This window comes from Brachycentrus maculatus, unplaced genomic scaffold, assembly GCF_059751285.1.
Source record: "Brachycentrus maculatus isolate JH-2025_06_01 unplaced genomic scaffold, ASM5975128v1 h1tg000258l, whole genome shotgun sequence".
NCBI classification, from domain to species: Eukaryota; Metazoa; Arthropoda; class Insecta; order Trichoptera; family Brachycentridae; genus Brachycentrus; species Brachycentrus maculatus.
This window is the reverse complement of record NW_028281009.1, coordinates 476,802-497,500: the sequence shown is the minus strand read 5'-3', so window position 1 is coordinate 497,500 and position 20,699 is coordinate 476,802. Positions and strand designations below refer to the sequence as shown.

At 30.8% G+C, this 20,699-nt stretch overlaps 1 protein-coding gene across 5 annotated transcripts in view; it reads left to right on the top strand.

Annotated features, from left to right (window-relative positions):
* numb (NUMB endocytic adaptor protein) overlaps window positions 1–20,699 on the top strand; it is a 50,622-nt gene that overhangs the window by 17,756 nt on the left and 12,167 nt on the right. For 3 of the 5 annotated variants that reach the window (XM_088265818.1, XM_088265817.1, XM_088265819.1), the window contains exon 2: window positions 13,515–13,678. The exons of the other annotated variants lie outside the window; for them this stretch is intronic. In XM_088265818.1, coding sequence (XP_088121944.1) covers window positions 13,610–13,678 — 69 coding nt within the window. In that variant the 5' untranslated portion in view covers window positions 13,515–13,609. The remainder of the gene's footprint in view (window positions 1–13,514; window positions 13,679–20,699) is intronic. 5 annotated transcript variants of the gene reach the window in all.

Sequence of the window (20,699 nt, the reverse complement as noted above, 5' to 3'; positions counted from 1 at the left end):
AAGAAAAAGGCTTTAGGCGCCTGTGTTGTTGCGTTTCAAGGATACACGTCTTTTGTCGAAGTAGGTACAGGTATGCATATAAATAGTAAATGGCAAAGCTGACTGCAGTTTACACCTTGAATCATGATATGCATTTTTTGTTACTTTTTCTGTAAACTGCACATAACATACAATTAAAGTTATTATACGGTCGTGTTAAGTTACTGCGTATATGTTTAAAATAAAATATTTTTCATTACTACTACTACTGTAACGCCGTTCCATGCAGGGGTAGGCGGAGACAATGGAACGCCACACTCTTTTGTCATGACACACATTCATAGCTTCCTTCACTTCTATACATCTAGTCACAAATGCCTTCCGATTACGTAGACTTTTGACACCGCCAGATTTTAGGTTTTCATAAAAAAAAATACTTTAAAGTTAATGAATTTATTTTTTTCAAACTTTAATTTTAGCTGAAAAAATGCACGACGCTGGGGTACCTAGGAATTAGATCATAATTTAGAATTCTTCGTCGAGGGATTTGCTAGGATATTCGGGAATAATTATCAACCAGTTGTTGAAACCACATTGAATATCATTGTTTTTTTTTAATGACAGTTTTTGTTGTTGCGTTTATTATTGTAAAAACTTTATTTCGAAATCAATGTCGATTTAGTGACAATAAATCAATGATATTTGGATCCATACTTATATGCAAAGACAATCTTTGAGGATTACGGTATACATACATATCAGCATAACATTATCTATGGCTTCTTCTATCTGTCATGAATTATTTATCTATCCAACATGGGCGTAGGTTTTTTGTTTCTATTGAATTTTACTGTTAGGACTCCTTAATTATCATATTTTACCTATCATCAATTATACGGCTGTCCAAACTTAAAACACAGTAAGGGACATTTTTTTGTAGTACATTATTTTGCATTTTTGGATTAAGTAGAATCTACTTAGTCCAAAAATGCATGAAAACGTACGACAAAAAAAAAGTCCCTTACTGTGTTTTGAGTTTGGACAGCCGTACTTAGTTCAATTAAAAAAATAGATGAAAGGGGGGTTCGCATAAGTTTTGTATTGTAGCACTGAAAGGTGTGTTTATTTTTTAAAAATTTATATCGTTTTAGTAATTGTGCCATAATAGTCGAGCCAAACTCAACATCGGAGTATGTCATAATTAATAAGATGTCGAGGCACACGTTTATCATTTATCACACAACAATTATTAAATTAAATTAATCAAAGGATTCTAATGTAAGAATGATGGGTGACAGCCTTTGCCCATAAAAAAAAAAACAGGTAAAATTTTGAAAAAAAATACATCGTGACATCTTCATCCACTTAAGTTTTCCTTTGTTACATGATTCGCTCGAAAAATCTCCACGTACGCCGCTGATATCCTTTTAGTTATCTACTGCTAAACCGATTTCCTATTACATGCCTCTGAACCTAAACCCATTTCAGATTGAAATATGGTAAGAAATTGAAAGGGTTTTTCCCGATTTTCCAATGTATTTCATTGATTGAATACGTGTAGGATATTACAGATTGATTTTTCTCATAAAATTGTATTCTTAAAGCAAAAGTGGATATAATCTAAAACTAAACGTATTTCAATCACATGTCACACGCTCTCAATCTGTGTGACGCCCTTTTGATTTGAAATTAAGTACAGCTTTATCATTTTATTCTCGAAAAAATAAATAGGTAGTTACTAAATAATTAAAAATACCTGAAAATTGATGGTAATCAATCGAATGAGTTTTTGAGTGATCTATGTAAGAAAAAAATATGTGAAAAATATATCGTGAAGTGTTTAATTGTTTTTAATTAATGCGTTTTGAATACTCGAAAAAAAAAAACAGCGAATATATGAAAAAATATTTAGGTAAAATTGGTTGTATTTTTTTTCGTTTCCTTTTAATCTTATGTTTTTGCACCGTGATTGGGATCATTATACCTTTAAACTTTGTATCATATATGTATATATATCGTAGTCGTACAGGAGAAAGTGACCAACTAACAAAACGTAAAATGTTCAGGAGGGCCATTTAAGTCACTTTTGCTTGGCAAGAGAATAAACATCAATGCAGTTAGTCATTTTTAACAAGTCAACATATTATACTTCCAAGTTTTAAATCGTTTTGGGATTTTTTCAGGGTAACATTAAGCTAGTAAGATATCTCATAGTCCGTAATCACGTTTTTGTAAAAAATGCACTTGATCACTTTCTCCTGTATGACTACGATATATATATATATATATATATATATATATATATATATATATATATATATATATATATATATATATATATATATATATATATATATATATATATATATATATATATATATATATATATATATATATATATATATATATATATATATATATATATATATATATATATATATATATATATATATATATATATATATATATATATATATATATATATATATATATATATATATATATATATATATATATATATATATATATATATATATATATATATATATATATATATATATATATATATATATATATATATATATATATATATATATATATATATATATATATATATATATATATATATATATATATATATATATATATATATATATATATATATATATATATATATATATATATATATATATATATATATATATATATATATATATATATATATATATATATATATATATATATATATATATATATATATATATATATATATATATATATATATATATATATATATATATATATATATATATATATATATATATATATATATATATATATATATATATATATATATATATATATATATATATATATATATATATATATATATATATATATATATATATATATATATATATATATATATATATATATATATATATATATATATATATATATATATATATATATATATATATATATATATATATATATATATATATATATATATATATATATATATATATATATATATATATATATATATATATATATATATATATATATATATATATATATATATATATATATATATATATATATATATATATATATATATATATATATATATATATATATATATATATATATATATATATATATATATATATATATATATATATATATATATATATATATATATATATATATATATATATATATATATATATATATATATATATATATATATATATATATATATATATATATATATATATATATATATATATATATATATATATATATATATATATATATATATATATATATATATATATATATATATATATATATATATATATATATATATATATATATATATATATATATATATATATATATATATATATATATATATATATATATATATATATATATATATATATATATATATATATATATATATATATATATATATATATATATATATATATATATATATATATATATATATATATATATATATATATATATATATATATATATATATATATATATATATATATATATATATATATATATATATATATATATATATATATATATATATATATATATATATATATATATATATATATATATATATATATATATATATATATATATATATATATATATATATATATATATATATATATATATATATATATATATATATATATATATATATATATATATATATATATATATATATATATATATATATATATATATATATATATATATATATATATATATATATATATATATATATATATATATATGTTATGTCTTGTTTGTGGGTGATAAAGAATATAATATAGGCGTGTAAAGCAATGACAAATTAACGTATATACGAAGAAACATACTGCAACAGCAAAAAATATTTTTTGAGATTTCGAAGAAATATTTCATTTAACAAGTCAATATCATTTTGAATTAAAAAAAATACGCACTGCAATTGATATTTTGCACTTCAGTCAATATTTTTTTTATTCTAAGTGGATTCTGAAGAATATGCAAAAATGATGAATAGTTTAGTAGTAAATCTACGCTTTCCATTCTGTTATAATCATACGAGTATTACTCGTACAATTATGAGTTATACCAAATTTATGATTGGCTGTCAGATTTAGCCGAACGCTAGAACAAGACCATCGATCTATTGAATTAGACGGGTACCGGGTTCGCGATCCACCAGACATGTGTGCAGAGAAGTGGTACGCAAAGCACCTCTTGCCAAATGAGATTGAGTATCGCTGACCCACATTGTTTGCAAATCGTGGGGTAGGCCGATAATAACGACACACTTTCTTCGCTTCTTTAAAAGTCATTCCGCTTGCCTACATAAATACCACATAAATATTGTAGAAAATATGTTATTATCTATTTGTCAGCGTGTATTACATTGTTTCAAACCTGTAGTAATGGTTTACTTTAATAAATTTTGCTTTTAACCCGGCCGGATCTAGCGGGGGATTGAAATCCCCCAAATAAGAATTTTAATTCGATAACATTAATATTATAAGTGCTACTTACTCCATATTTTATATATCTGAAAAATTATATTCAGATATATTTTCCCTTTTTTTATTTTTATAATTTAAAATTGTTAAATGTTTGAAAATATTGTTTTTTATACAATCAGTCGATACCGTGAGATCTACGTACTTATATATTAGTACGTTTATTTTTTTGCCTGCTAGCGACATGTTATTTCTTTCATTCTAATAAATATGGTACACCATACGAGAGATCGAGACAACTAGACTACTCGGCTTTCAAACACTCTCCTTATCATTCATCTTTCAATTTGTGTAATACCACTTAAAAAACACTAATTCGCGACTACCGGTTTGAGAATAATCATTCAATCATCAGGTCAAATGTAGATTAAAATGAAATTTTTACGGTCTAACATTTATACAAAAATAATTTTCTTTATACAAACCATACTTAGCTTTCTTTTGATCTCATTCCCGGCCTCTCGCTTATCGCTTGTCGGCATTCAGTCGCCGACTGGCGGCGCGTTGGAACGGACTTGTCACCTATGACTCAGTTGGCGTCTAGTTGATACTTGCTGTGGGCTGCGTACTACGATTTCCATACAAATATGAACTGGGGTCTTTTGGTACCCCCCTTCGGATCACGTGTATGTTTTGGATGTGAAGTACGGGTAAAGTTAATCGTGTTAAGACTGGGATTTCCACTGATGGATTTTAGATTTTTTTGTTCGTTTTTATTAATTTTGAACCTGATTAGAGATAAAAACTGGTCCCAGTTGGCAATCGAATATCAGAAATAGTTTATTTATCTATCTAAAAACACGTCAAGAATGTGCGTAAAACATTCTCCTTATCATTCATCGTTTCACTTCAAAGTGAACGATGAATGATAAGGAGAATGTTATATTACCATACCACAAAATTATCAATGATTTTAATGTACGAAATGTGCATAAACATTCATTGAATTACTGATTAGTATTTGCTTACAATTATTTAATGCAATAATTCGCAAAAATATTAAATTATATATTCGAACAATACGATTCCATAAGTGGCAATTTATAAAACAAGGTCTTAGAATTATTGATGATCGAATTAATGAAGGAATATAATATTTTTCTTGAAATCCAATTACCCTTTACAGTAAGATTTATATTTATTATGCTCTTGGCGATTGAAATCAAGAATTTTGTGAAGGTTTTTTCTATAAGTTCAATTAAACTCACGGAATGTCTTTGATAACGTAACTGGGTCTTTTATTGTAACATATCGACTCTTCAGTACGAATTGAAGACCTTGCTTTAAAAGGGGGGCAAGTACATTTTTGTCGTTTTTCAGCATTTACACACTTTTGCACAGAAAATAATCATATGATCGTTTGGTGTAAAAACATAATGATTTATTGTATTCCCAACATTTTGGGTGTATTCAAATTCTTGTACCAAAACTGGCTTCCTCCATTATTAGTTATTTTTACATTTTGGCATCTCAACATATATAAAAATATGGATGTCTTTGTATTTACAGGGTTTATGACCTGTCATAGGCTGGCTAAGTACTCACTTTATACAGTGTAACATTATTTTTTGACATCTCATCAAAGATGAAGAAGAATATGGAAGTCTGGGCATTCACGAGGCTGACGACCGTCATAGGCTGGTTTAAGTGATCACTTTACACACGTGTAACATTCACCGATTCTACCCACTATTGACAACCACACTACTCAAATTCTTGGAAGTTCTATATAAAACCTTGTTCTTGAATCACTAGAAATTCACTAGGGACATCTATTGGTGAGATGTAAAGAAGCTTTTTACTAAGCAGAAACTCTTATATTAGTATGTGAGGTCCGAATCCTGGATTATAATCACACAAATGAGAAACGCCAGAAAATACCATTTTCATTTTTATTATTTAAGCTTATAATTCGACCAGACAATTAATCACTTAAACCAGCCTATGACGGTCGTCAGCCCCGTGAATGCCCAGACTTCCATATTCTTCTTCATTTTTGATGAGACGTCAAAAAATAATATGAAAATAACTCCTGTGATTGGAGATAATCCAGATTTTGTGAACAAGTATTTGGACACATTCAAAATGTTGTAGTGTAACATTCACTATTCTACCCATGATTGACAATCACCCTAAAATTTTTTTGCAAATCGTACATACTTATATCATAAATCTTATGCCGCTTCATGTTTGAGTTTACGGCAGCATCTATGGTTGGTTTGAGTAAGCTTTTATTAAGCAGAGACCCTTTATTTAGACACATGCAATATCCGAACCGGATTATTTTATATACTGGGAGATGCCTAAAAACATGATTTAAAATTTTTATGCAGCTTATAATTCACAACATTTTGAGTGTATCAAAATCCGTGTTCATAAAGCTAGAAAATATATGACATGTTGTTATACCAACGTATAAATATATTTCATGACGTTTTTTTGTAGTTTTTCCAAACCTGTTATGTTTTAATATTTTTTTATTTTATTTAATATGGTTACAAAAGTCTTTTTTAAAATAATTTTCATGAATTTTCTACACATTTCCACTTTTACAATCTTAAAATTAAAAACACAGTTCTCTCTAATAAATAGACTAAACTCATGTGTTTGGAGAGGGACTTACACTTATTATTGTTGGTAATATAATTTATTTTTATTATAATTGTATTTTTGTGCTTTTTTGTTGTTTTCCTTAGATTAACATGTATATAATTCTTTCAATTTATTTTTTAGCATTTTGATGTCTTAATTTTTTTTATAAATGTAGGAAGGGTTTTGAAGTATTTGGTTCCTAAATATTTAAAGTAATATTGGAATTGCATTTTTATATATAAGTTGATATGCCTCCCTTTGGTTATAAGGTCCCCAATTTGTCTTTCTTCGACATATTTCAGTTAGGCAAGTGATGGTTTCGACCTAATGAGCGCTTAGCCGACTAATTTATCAAAGCTGATAGCAAAAAGGCCCGCGTCCACGGAGCTACTTTTTAGCCAACTCGATTCTTTGATCACCTTGAAAGGTATGGGCGAGTCGCTTGATGCTAGCAGAACCTGCTGCCAGTACGATGCTGGTAGCGACAATGCTACCGGCCAAGATATCCTATGCCAGGAATGGCGAACCTTTTTGAGCATGAGTGCCAAAAAAAAATTCAATATTAATTAATTTATTTATTTAACGGCTTAAGCCTTTAACATAATACATAAATACAGTATCTAATATAAAAATACACTAATGAATACACTAATAGAGAAACAAAAAGTCTTAAACATAAAATAATTATATAAAAAAAACAATAGTAAGCACTGGTAAATACACGTCTCCTTCACACACTATCAGCGAGCAGCGAGAGAGAGTGAAACACAACGTTTAAATTTATCCATTATAACATGGAGAAGAAATGCTGAGAAAGTACAGACTTCAAGGTGGATAATAATATATTAAATAAATCTATACTATCAAAAGCATTGGCTAACATGTGAAGCCGCGGAATCGGAGAGAACATGGCATAGTTTGCATTATGTACAAATACTGCGAATACAGATTTTTGCCTAGTACCTCTTCGACGCAATTCAATAATATAATAATAATATGTCGCCTGCCACATGCCATGGAAATAAAAATGCATAAAATGTTTGTGTAACTTCAGATTAAATCATGTTTTAGCCAAGTTGACATATTCAATTGCCGCATATTTGTGTTGAAAAGTCGAATGGTGAGCATATTATCCTCTGATGTGTCCTCTGACGATCTCTAAACTATCTTTCTCTTCATGTTTGTCTCCACAAGAATCAACAGCTCTCTCTCTCTCTCTCTCTCTTACACACACACACACCCTTTTACACACTTCACTCATGCACTTTCGCCCTCTCATAGAAACGCGTTCATTTGCTAGATCTACACTAGATCTTTTGTACTAATCTTTTTGTGTTTCTGCTGTTAACTGTAATTGGCTTTATTTTATGTATTATATTCTTTTAAAGCTTTTTTAATGTTTATGTGTGTTGCTGTTGTTAATACAAATAAATAAATAAATAAAAAATTAACAAGAATAATACGTCGATAAAAAAATTAAGTGCTTATATATTCCAAAATAAAAGAAATAAACAAAAAAAAACTTATAAAAAAGTGTAGAACCTTAAAAAAACCTCAATATTTGTTCGATGCTATTTTTTTTTTTTTATATCGGGTTCATAGCTAGTAGCTTTTAATAGAATACTTCTTATGTCTGATTTAATAAATTTAAATGAAAAAAAAAATTACTAATAAAAGTATTGACTAACGAAAAAATACACACGGCTAATTAAATGTTTTGATTTTTTTTTATACAATACTATTTCTTAAAAAAAATAATTTTTTTTTGTACAATCACTCTTATTTTTTTCTCTTCATTCGCGTGCCATGCAAAATCGTCTCGCGCGCCATAGGTTCGCCATCCCTGTTCTACTCTATAAAAATACCCATTCTATAGTGATTACATTTAGTAATGGCAGTGTTTTGCGGTTTGCGGAGGAAATAAAGCCGATATAAAATGGTCAGACGGAATCAGCGTAACTTTTTATGACTTGAAATTGACTGAAATGTTCATTAAAAAAATACGTATCGCTTTACTGAGCTATTTTATCTATCTTTGATGGGCTAATTATCGTCCTGAGCTTGAACCACACTAAATGTAAAACTAAGCATTTCAGAGAACAAAGCGAAAATCTCTACAAAAAAGGGTATTATTATAGCCGGTATATTTTAGGCTTATTACTTTACATACGTTTTTAGGTTTGTGCATTAGGTTTTACAATTCTAGGGTATTTTACTCCGGCTTAAAAATGTAAAAAATAACTTGCAAGTCGAGAAACCCCAGAACTGTGAACAAGTCGCTCACTCCTTTCAACAACGTCGTATATAAAAAAAAACCTTGATTTTTCAGGAGATCGTTTTTAAAGTTTAAGAATATGATTAAATGTATTAAAAATAAATATCAAGTCACTTATTGAACTGTGCAACAGATCTTTTGAGGTAAAACCTGAATTTTTTTCTCCATTTGAAAAATATTTGATATATTTAAAAAAATAATTAAACAAAACCTTTTCTTCAAAATGCAAAAACAACACTTTCTGCCCTGTAGCGGGTAAATATTAAGTTTAAAATATGCCACTTTGGTTGGAATATAGTACATTTTCTGGGCATTCCGAAAACATGCACAACTGAATATTGACGATTTTTGATATATGACGTTGTTGAAAGGAGTGAGCGAAGTATTTGGACACATTCAAAATGTTGCTCTAAATCTCCCTAAAACAACCGATTGTTAAGGCTTAGATCTCAACCGTTCAACTCAGAATGCGCTCGGCCGCGCCCAGGGCTGCACGTGTCTTTACACACTATTTTTTTAGAATGTATATTGGCTTTTTGTTGTTTTTTAGTACAGTGGAACCTCTCATAACGAGTAATTCGCATAACGAGCAAAAAATGGAACGCATTGAGTATTTTACATTGATTTGTATGATAATAAATGTTTCGCTTAACGAGTAAGATGCTGGAACGAATTAAACTCGTGAGAGGTTCCACTGTATATTTAAAAAAAATATTTTTACATTTTTTAAAATTCCTTTCCTTTCAGTAACTCTTTTCTTTTCAAAACCATATATTTATTTCGAAGAAAAACTTTTGTTTTCAATACAAAATAGTTTTTTAAGAAAAAAAAACATATTTCGAATGTTACCTGAGTTTAGAGAAAATTAAGTTGCGATTTAACGGATACGGGGCCTTAATATATTTTTAAAATAAAATTATTTGACAAATAGGGACAGCAATCGCAATGCAGCCGAATACTCTCTCGACGGATGCCTTCGTCGAAACGCCCAAACAATATCGTTCGAAGGAATCGTCCGTCATTAAGTCGAGTGTTCATCTTTCTGAATTTCGATTCTGCTCTTGTCGGGAGTGTGTGGTAGATAATATCTATTTTGATACAAAGTTTCTCGCTGGCCGCGCGGTGAGATGACCGGAGCCTGAGAACCGGTTCTCAAGGACGGGTCCGCGGTTCCTCCGCCCTCCCCCCCCTCCCTGCCCCCACCACCCACCCCACCACCATCCCTCGCTCGTACTGTTTTTATTTATTTTCCTTTATTGTAGCCAGTTTTGTAACGTTTTGTAACTCTTTGTCAGCTAAAATCTATTAGCTATTGTACGTACAATACGTATTTAAGAGATGGGTTTTTCTCTTAGCTCAGTGCCTTTTATAGGGAAGGTTATCATGAATATTCCGTCTTTTTTAATAATTTGTATCCAGTATATACCCACCTATAACGTTGAGATAGGTACCGCGTTATCGAAGGGAACGTTATAAGGGGTTAATGTTTTAAATTGAATTTTTACATTTTAATAAGCGAAAATGGCTGAAATGAGTCAATATTATTATTTTTTAAACATTTACCCTCTATAAGGTTCCCTCCGATAACGCGGTACTTATCTCAACGTCACATGGGGGTTTACTGTACATTACACCAAACAGTTTACCTTTGTTTGTACGATACGAGTTTTCTTTCGTAGCTTTGTGCTTTTTTAGAAGAAGGTTTATAAATATCGCATTTAAATTATTTGGATATATATTACACCAAACAGTTAACTGGATTGTTTTCGTAATATTATCGTCATTCAGCACGCAACGTTGGGAATGTGTAGAATGTATAATTTAACCTAAAAGCGTAAAACATGGATAACGGAAGTTTTTTCTTCGCCATTTAAACCATAAATATTAACTGAATAAATAAACGTCAACATTTATATATGTATTTAAATACTCAATTTTGTATTTAATTCAAGATTTACACATATTTTTTAGATGGATTAGATTCTAATTATATCAGTCGTATTTTTACATGATTTGAATGAACCATATTAATTTGCATATTGTTTTATTTTGGTGTATATAGTATTTTTATTTATTATTATTGTTTTACAAGGGGTGTGGGTTGGCCTAATCTCTTTTTCGTATGGACCTTTCGTTACAAGGTTAAATATTAACAGAAATTGTGAATACGGGTAAATTTGTGTCTACTTTTTTGTGTCATTGTAAATGAATTTGTATTTACTTGTCCGGTAGATGAATAATTGTTATAGAGTGTTGTAATTGCGCATCTTTTTAGTATTTCATGAACTATTATTTATTATTTATATGGTACGAATTAAAAAAAATTATCAAAGAAAGTAAAAAAAAAAATTATATATTTTTTGTAAAAGAGAAATTTGTGTTTTTATTATTTACAAAAATACTTCAATTTCATGCTATTTCTGTGAGCCTAGGCGGCTCATTATTAGAAATAGGTATCAAATTTTGGTGACTCAAGAGTCCGTAACACTAACCACGGGACCACAACCCGACACGATTGATATACGTTGGATGGTATGTATTATACTTCGACACAAATACATTTTAAGTGGGTGTGACATAAATATTATGCATATCGTCAGCTTGAACCACGCTCAAGTCCATTTGAGCTTCATTTTCAAGAGCGTAAGAATAAATAGGTGTACTATGTTTTTTACGCTCTTCTACCAATAAGCTTCGGATGGAGTTATGACACTTTATAGCAGCGGTTCTCAATGTGGGCCCCTTGGGTTCCCTAGGCCTTTGCGAGGTCTCCGCCGCGATAAGCAGCATTGTATTCGTAATATTATCGTCATTAAACAAATTTATGAGGCGAATGTAGTTGGAAAAAGGAGCAAAGGGAGACCGAGAAAAACTTGTCACGATCAGGTATGCCAAATACTTGAAAGCGGTTAGGTTAGGAATCGAAATAATCGGCGGGTATGTATGAGGAGATGCATGAACGTGGAAGAGGCGAAGAATGTTTGCAAAGACAGAGTGGTGTGGCGTTTTATTCTCTCTGCCTACCCCTGCGGAGAAGCGGCGTGATGGTTAGTTTGTTAGTGGATTTGCTTATTTAAGGATTCCTAAAATATTAAGTGTTTCAAAAGGGTTCCGTCGCCGGAAAAGTTTGAGAATCGCTGCTTTATGAATTAGGTCAACAATGTGGAATATACGATGAAAAATATAAAGGGTTATGTTAATAAAATTGGGTGTTACTGATTGGTGATTTCATTTAAACTGCTATTTTTCTAATAGACGACATATTGTAAAAAATATCTGCGTATTCTTTGTTTGTATTTTAATCACGTGTTCGCCAGTGACCTTAGGTGATGGACTAAATAAGGGTTAAACCAACAATACAGTATAACCTCGATATAACGGACCTCTAATTAACGGACTTTCGATAGAACGGATAAAAAATCCGGGCAAAAGTATTTTTTTTAACCTATTTTTATATAACGAACATTTAGCTTTAACGGACACCCCCTACCCCCATCAGTCCGTTACATCTAGGTTTTGTTTTACTTTTCCAAATCCACACTTTTCTCCCTGTGACTTGAGAATGCTCCCTTAGGGCGCTTGTCCACTACACGGAATTCTGTGTAATTTTACCGTCCGGCACGTCAGTTAGCGTTTTAAAACGACGATTGGCTTGTGCTTTTGTCGATCTTTCTTCGGATCGGAGCTCTTGATCGGTGCGTGAACACGTTGCGCGTAAATTCGATCACGCTAAACTGTCGTAGTCAAAACCGGACTGTCGGACGGTGAAATCCCGTGTAGTGGACAAAGTGCACCTTAGGGCGTTTGTGCACTACACGGAATTTTACCGTCCGGCAGTCCGTTTTTTTTTTCAAATAAAAGTGACTACGACAGTGTAGCGTGATCGCATTCACGCACACCGTGATCGCGCACCGATCCGGAGAAAGACGTACAAGTGCAAAAGCCAATCATCGGTTGTTTCATGCTAACCGGACTGCCGGACAGTAAAATTCCGGGTAGTGCACAAGCGCTCTTAACCTGCGTTCTCAAGTCCGTCCGGCAATATCCAACAGCAACAACTGATGACGTCGTCCAATAACAAGATCTTCACCCATTTTCAGTCGCGCGTGATTGTGTTATCCGTGTAATAAAAGAAAAAAAGTGATATAATAGTGATGACAAGTTGACGGGGCGCAGGTCGCAGCACAGCAGCAGGATGGGGAACCATCCCTCGGCTCCGCATGAGCCCTTGCAGGGGCGCGTGGGGCCCGCCGCCTTCCAGAGGGTACTTATGCGTTGCATTATTACAATACGATATTCGGAGGGTAGTTAGTCAGCTAGTCGGCTGTTCTCACGGGTCGTGGGAACAGAGGCCATTGTCCTTCATCCGACCGCGAGGGGGGGATCGGAAGCCCTTCCTTCTTCTAGCGGGGAAAATTTAACCCCGCGTGTTGATTCGATCAAGATTCTAATGAATTAATCGTCAATCAAAGTTTGTGTTGTAAAACAACCTCCCTTCTGATTTCTTTTTCTTATCGGACTTTCACACGGTCTAAATTGATAGCTTTAATTTTTTTTTATATAAGTATATATTTTTATAACCAATCATTTCATTCATTCATTCAAACCCTTTCCGCACCCCAATGGTGCATAGGGCACTGCATCGTATAAACGCAGTGTTATCTTGATCGTTAACACATGAAGGAAAGGTGATCAGCCCTCCGCTTCAGGTACCAGTCCAAGGTAATATTTAATAAATATAAGAGTGAAAAAATCACTTATATTTATTTGACCCCCCCCCTGGGAATCGAACCCGGGACTTCCAGTACGGTAGCCGAGCGTGCTGACCATTACACTACGGAGGCGGACAGGGCGGCAATCGACAGGTAATAAACTTACCCTAATAGAAAGGTATTTAGATGATATACATAATACATGGTCCAGAGAGACGAGGCATTGCCAGCAAGTTAGTTACATCTGTCGAGGAGTGAGAGGACAATGTGTTTTTGTATAGCTGTCTTTGCTGTAAGAAATTATTAATTTAATAATTAAATAATTACTAAATTAATTATTAGTAATTAAATTAGTAATTATTGTATCTACCGAGCTGTCTTTTGATACTTCGTTGTATTCTCTGAGTTTTATTTGCGTGATTTGTATTTTTGTTTTTATTGATTTTTTAATTTTGTATGTTATGTTTAAGAATATAACGGTCGACGTTGTTTGACGAGGGCGCTCAGTCAGACTGGGCACTAGTGGAGTCTAATATGGAGGTCCTGGATCTTCATGTAAATAGTGTAGAAAAGCAAAAATAATTTCGAGAAAAAAAGTGAGATCATATAAATATTAGAGTCACCTAGTATATCAAATATTATACATCCATGTATAATATTATAGGAAAATTTAACCTTTAACCTTTAACCTTCAACCTTTGGTAGTACAATAATTCATGTCCGACTTTCTCTGGGGAGTGGGTTCTTTTTACATGAAAAAAGAAATGTTAATCGATTATATCTGCCTACCCCTGCGGGGAAGCGGCGTGATGGTTAGTTAGTTTAGAAAATAGTGTCGGGTTGTGGTCCCGTGGTTAGTGTCGCGGACTCTTTAAGTCAGAGTTTCTCGGTTCGAACCCACTCTACCACAATTTGATACCTATTTCTAATAATGAGCCGCTTAGGCTCGCAGAAATAGTATGAAATTGAAATATTTGTGTAAATATTAAAAGCACAAATATTTCTCTTATTTTTTAAAAAAATAAAGAAATTATGTAAAAAAAAATAAAAATAAAACTCACTATCTCTAGATTTTATTTTATGGCAAAATTACAAGCAAATTAATATCCACAAATGTCATTGCTTTACAAGCTACATCATACCAACTGACAGACGAACTTCGACGTTCAATAACGTCGATAGGTACTCGTTTGAGTGAAATTTTCACCGACGTTCATTTACGTCCATACTCCGGGAAAGGTTAAGGAACCCTCACCGTGTCGCCAAGAAGCGAAAGGGCGGAACTGACAACGATATGAGAGTACTGGTTTCTTATATAAAATTTGGAATATTTACTCATGTTTTCGCAGGTGTAATTTTATTTTTATTTTTAAAGACGATAATTTGTTTTTCATGTGAAGTTACCACGCGTTGATGTCTATGGTTCAAACTCGATATTGAACGTTCGTAGGATCGTATTTGGTAAACCCGTTACCCGTTCACATGATTCTGTTCACACAGCGTGACGCGTTGAACGCAATTTTAATACGTGCTATTTTTTAATATTATGCGATGATTTGGAAATAACTATGTTTACCTAGATTTCTATGGTATTGACACAGGGCCGGCACGAGGTATAATTATAACTATTTTTTTTTAAATACGTACGCGTATCTCAAAACGAGGGTGTTAGATTCATGCTCGCAGTTACTAGCGAATAGGGTATTTTTACTCATTTGATATACTCATGAAAAAAAAAGTTTTTTTTGCGATCTGTTTGCATTTATTAAAAATCCGAAAATATCATTAATTTCATTTTTTAAAATCACATATCGGAAAATCGCATTATAGTTCGTAAAAAAATATTAGCAAAAAAGTGTATGGGCATATCGCTCACTCCTTTCAAGAACGTCATAAATCAAAAAACTTGATTTTTCAGGAGAACGTTTTTGAAGATTAAAAATATAACACAATTTATTTAAAATATATATCAAGCCACTTATTGAAGTTTTTGATGTGCAACAGATCTTTTTAGGTTAAACCTGAAGGTTTTTTCTCCATTTGAAAAATATTTGATATATTTAAAAAAATAATTCAACAATACTTTTCTTCAAAATGCAAGAACAACATTTTCTGCCCTGTAGCGGGTAAATATTAAGTTAAAAATATGCCTCTTTTGCTGGGATATAGTACATTTTCTGAGCATTCCGAAAACATGCACAACTGAAAATTGACGATTTTTGATTTATGACGTTCTTGAAAGGAGTGAGCGATATGTTACCATGGATCTTTGAAGGGCTTATTTCCATATCATTTTTTTGCAAATAGAAAATTTTCATTCTGATGCCGCAATATGTTTTTGTTTTTTTTTTTGATTTTCAGAATTTTAAATTAAACATTAAATTTCTGAACACAATAATGTTATGTTTAATAATTTTCCACATTCTTTCTAATTACTGCCAGTAAACAAGTATAAAAATCATTATTTGCCTCTCGTGAACATTTGAGATTTTGTATTTATGATCGTTCACCTCGTACCTACCAATATTAATTAATAAGTTGAACTTTTTTTTGCCAGTTTAATAATTCATGAAAAACTACAGATTGATTTTGAAAAATAAATAAATTATAATGTGATTCAAATTGTGACTTTTTTTAATGATTAAGATATGGTTTCAAACCGCATTTTTTATTTTTTAAATAAAAATATTACTGAGAATTTGTTTTAATTTGAATAAACTTAGCGCATTTTCAATCAAGTTTCCTCAATTCTCAATACGTTGATATTGGTTTCAAGGTTCGTATAGATTTTAAATCAATAAATTGGCTAGATATTTTTAATTTGGTCTCTTCACAACGTACACGTATTTTATACTTATTTACTTTATTGAGTAGAATCGAATAAAATGCAATGTCAAAATTTACTAATTTAATAATTCAAGCTATATGATTCGATTCCCAAGGGGGTAAAATAAATATAAGTGATTTTTTCATTGTCATATTTATTCAATATTACCCTGGACTGGTACCTGAAGCGGAGGGCTGATCACCTTTCCTTCATGTGTAAACGATCAAGATAACACTGCGTTTATATGGCGCAGTGCCCTATGCACCATTGGGGTGCGGCTAAGGGTTTATATTATATGATTTATTAAGGTCTTGATGCGCGAACGTGATATAATTGCCAGTGCGTGTTTTTGTTTTCACGTCACAGATTACGCTGTAAAAAATAAAGTATTTAATTAAACCTCTAAAGAGGTTTAAACCGAAAATAATGAGTCTAGTGATATAAATCTATTTGTAAATAATATATAACTTTAAAAAGTAAATATGTATACTTATTTAAACAGTTACAATTGTGTCTTGATTCTTTATCTTATCTGTGAAGACTTAACTCAATGAATTAACACGCGCTCGTCCGTTAATATTTTGGTAAATATTTAGGCTACTTTTAAAATTGTTTTAATTATTGCATCAGAAAAAAAGCAGATAAAAATAGGGGGTTTTGGGACCTTTCAAGGTCGCTGGTCCAATCAATTATTTTTAAAATGCCTGAAGATTTAAAAATGACCCTTTAGGTTAGCGGCGTTCAATTTCAACTTTTTAATATAAGTATATATATATATATATTTATTAATATTTTATTTTTATCTTTATAAAGTAATAAAGCTTCTACTTTTAGAGGCTTGTCTGCTGGTAGGATAGTAAAGATAGGGAAGGTAGATATGAAAAATATATCACAAACACCCAGACCAATTGAAAATGATTTTGGAATGAAAATATCTTGTTAATGATATTTTGAACCATATTTTTATAGGTTTAAGTTTGTACATTTTGTCCGCTTCCGTAGTGTAATGGTCAGCACGCTCGGCTACCATTCTGGAGGTCCCGGGTTCGATTCCCAAGGAGTGTTAAATAAATATAAGTGATTTATTCACTGTAATATTTATTCAATACTACCATGGACTGGTACCTGAAGCGGAGGCCTGATCACCTTTCCTTCGTGTGTAAACGATCAAGATAACACTGCGTTTATATGACACAGTGCCCTATGCATCATTGGGGTGCGGATAAGGGTTTTATTATTATTAAGTTTGTACATAATTTATTACTGAAACCGAAGCATAAAAGGCTTTCGTGTAGCATTCCAATTCTTTTTCTTCTAATCCTTGAGGAAGTATTCTATGAAAATGGCGTCATATAAATTATCACAATTTATTATTATTTTATTAACATTTTTTTGTTTTACTCGATGTTTATTTAATAAACAACTTGAAAATATATGAAAACTGTAATTACAAATGTCGATAAATACAGACAAAATGAAACTTTAACCGCTATCGAGCGCGTTTAATATTTCAGATAAAATTAATGGTAATAACCGCAAGCGCCAAAACGCTCTCGTGTCAAATTTGTGCTAACGCAAATACGATGGTTAGTCAGGAAAGCGGCGATATGGCTTCTCTCTTTAAATGGAACAAAGTATTGACAAACAAAAAGGTTAAAAAAAATTAAAAAACATTTCCAGTTCGGTTCTGGCGCGCGCGGCAAATCTTGACTCATTCAATATTAATTTATTGACCATTGAAATGGTCGCGTAAATATTACAAAAAAACACCGATTTCTAGTTTTTAGTGGAAGGTTGGTATTGAAGCGCATATGCGCATGCTCGTGACCTTATCACAGAAGTAGGTACCGTTGTGAGTAGGTACCTACTTTTATTTGATTTATTTTCGTGAATTTTTTCCTTATTTATTAAAAATGTAACATATTTTATACACTCCGAATGATATAATTTATAATATTGTATTTTTCAATGATTAAAGAAAACACTTCGTTTTTTACCACTTGAGTTTTATTATAGACTACATGTTTCAGAAGTTAAACTTCCATCATTCAGGTCTGTATAATAACATAGTTATTATACAGACCTGAATGATGGAAGTTTAACTTCTGAAACATGTAGTCTATAATAAAACTCAAGTGGTAAAAAACGAAGTGTTTTCTTTAATCATTGTAACATGTCTTACCACAAAGATAATGCCGAAACAATAAATAAAATATTGTATTTTTCGTTAAAAATGATGCTTTTTAAACTTTTCTTTTTTCTTTCTGCTTTCCCTCATCCGCACCCAATGGTGCGTATGGCACTGCATTAAATTAATATAATAATATTAATATATATTTAAAACTGATTGTCAATTATACAAAGACAATGTGATCAGTCTTACTTTTAAGCAGTCCATGGTAATAATAAAATAAATATTACCTTAAAAACTATCTTTATTTATTTTAACCCCCTTGGGAGTCGAACCTGGGACCCCCAGGATGGTAGCCAAATGCGGAAACTTTTATACTATAGATGCGAACTGAAGACTTGTTCCATTTTAATATTTTTTTTTTAAGTATTGTATTCAATTTGCATACAATACTTATTTTTTCATACAAAAAATAGTTACACTTACACATAATAAGTTAAGTTGAATATTACACATAATATGTACATATATACATAATTCCTATTACATATAACATAATCCGGAGCAAAATATATTTATAAAGAAGAAAAGAACTAAGGACCAAGATCAGAAAGATCAGATTATCTCCTACAAAAACTTACTCCAATACTTGCAAAACTAAATTCCTCACCAGCACTAATGAAACAGGCAAAAGGCAAAATTTACTGCCCTAGGTAATAAAAAGGGTCACGAATGTGAGACAATCAATCAAACAAAGAACTTGAGAAATGATCAATGGCAGATAATAAATTTTGTCAGACAAAACAATAAGTTTAATAGGTACATGACAAAATTTGGCAAAAAGAAACAAACTTTGACTGATTGATGATGAATTTTGAATTGAAGCATGAAATGCAATTTAATACTGGGAACGGTGTAAATGGTGTACTGAAATTAGTCGTAGCAAATGATAGCCTAACAGCGGAAGCTATACTGCCAGTGTACAACAGAGTCCTTGTACCAATCCTAAGGTATGGAAGTGATGCATGGAATTAGAAAAAAAGGGTGAAAGTAGACTGAATGCAGTCGAAATGCAATCCCTCAAATGAATTTTGATATAAGAAAAGAATGCAAGGCTGAGATACTTATTATGGATAAAATTAAAATGAAGCGTATATAGTTGGAAATAAAAGCAGAGGAAGACCGAGTAAAATTTGCTATGATCGAGTATTTCCAATACAGTAGAAGCCAGTTATAACGTGTCTTTTACAATGTGCATTCGAATATACCGCCATTCATAATGTTGCATTTTTGTTTAAAGGCACCCAGCGTAAAAAATCACATACTAGCACTGCAATTGGCGGGCATGTATGAGGAGATGCATGAATGTGGAAGAGGCAAAGAATGTTTGCAAAAGCAGAGTGGTGCGGCATTATATTCTCTCTGGTTAGTTAGTTAGTAATGCAACTTTGGCCGTTTGCTATTTTGCTGATATGCATTTTGGATCGGTGATGATCCAATTTTGGCCATATGCTATTTGATATGCATTTTGGATCAGTGATGATCCAATTTTGGCCATTTGCTATTTGCTATGCATTTTGGATCGGTGATAATTGGTTTGCAGCAAAGCCAGTGG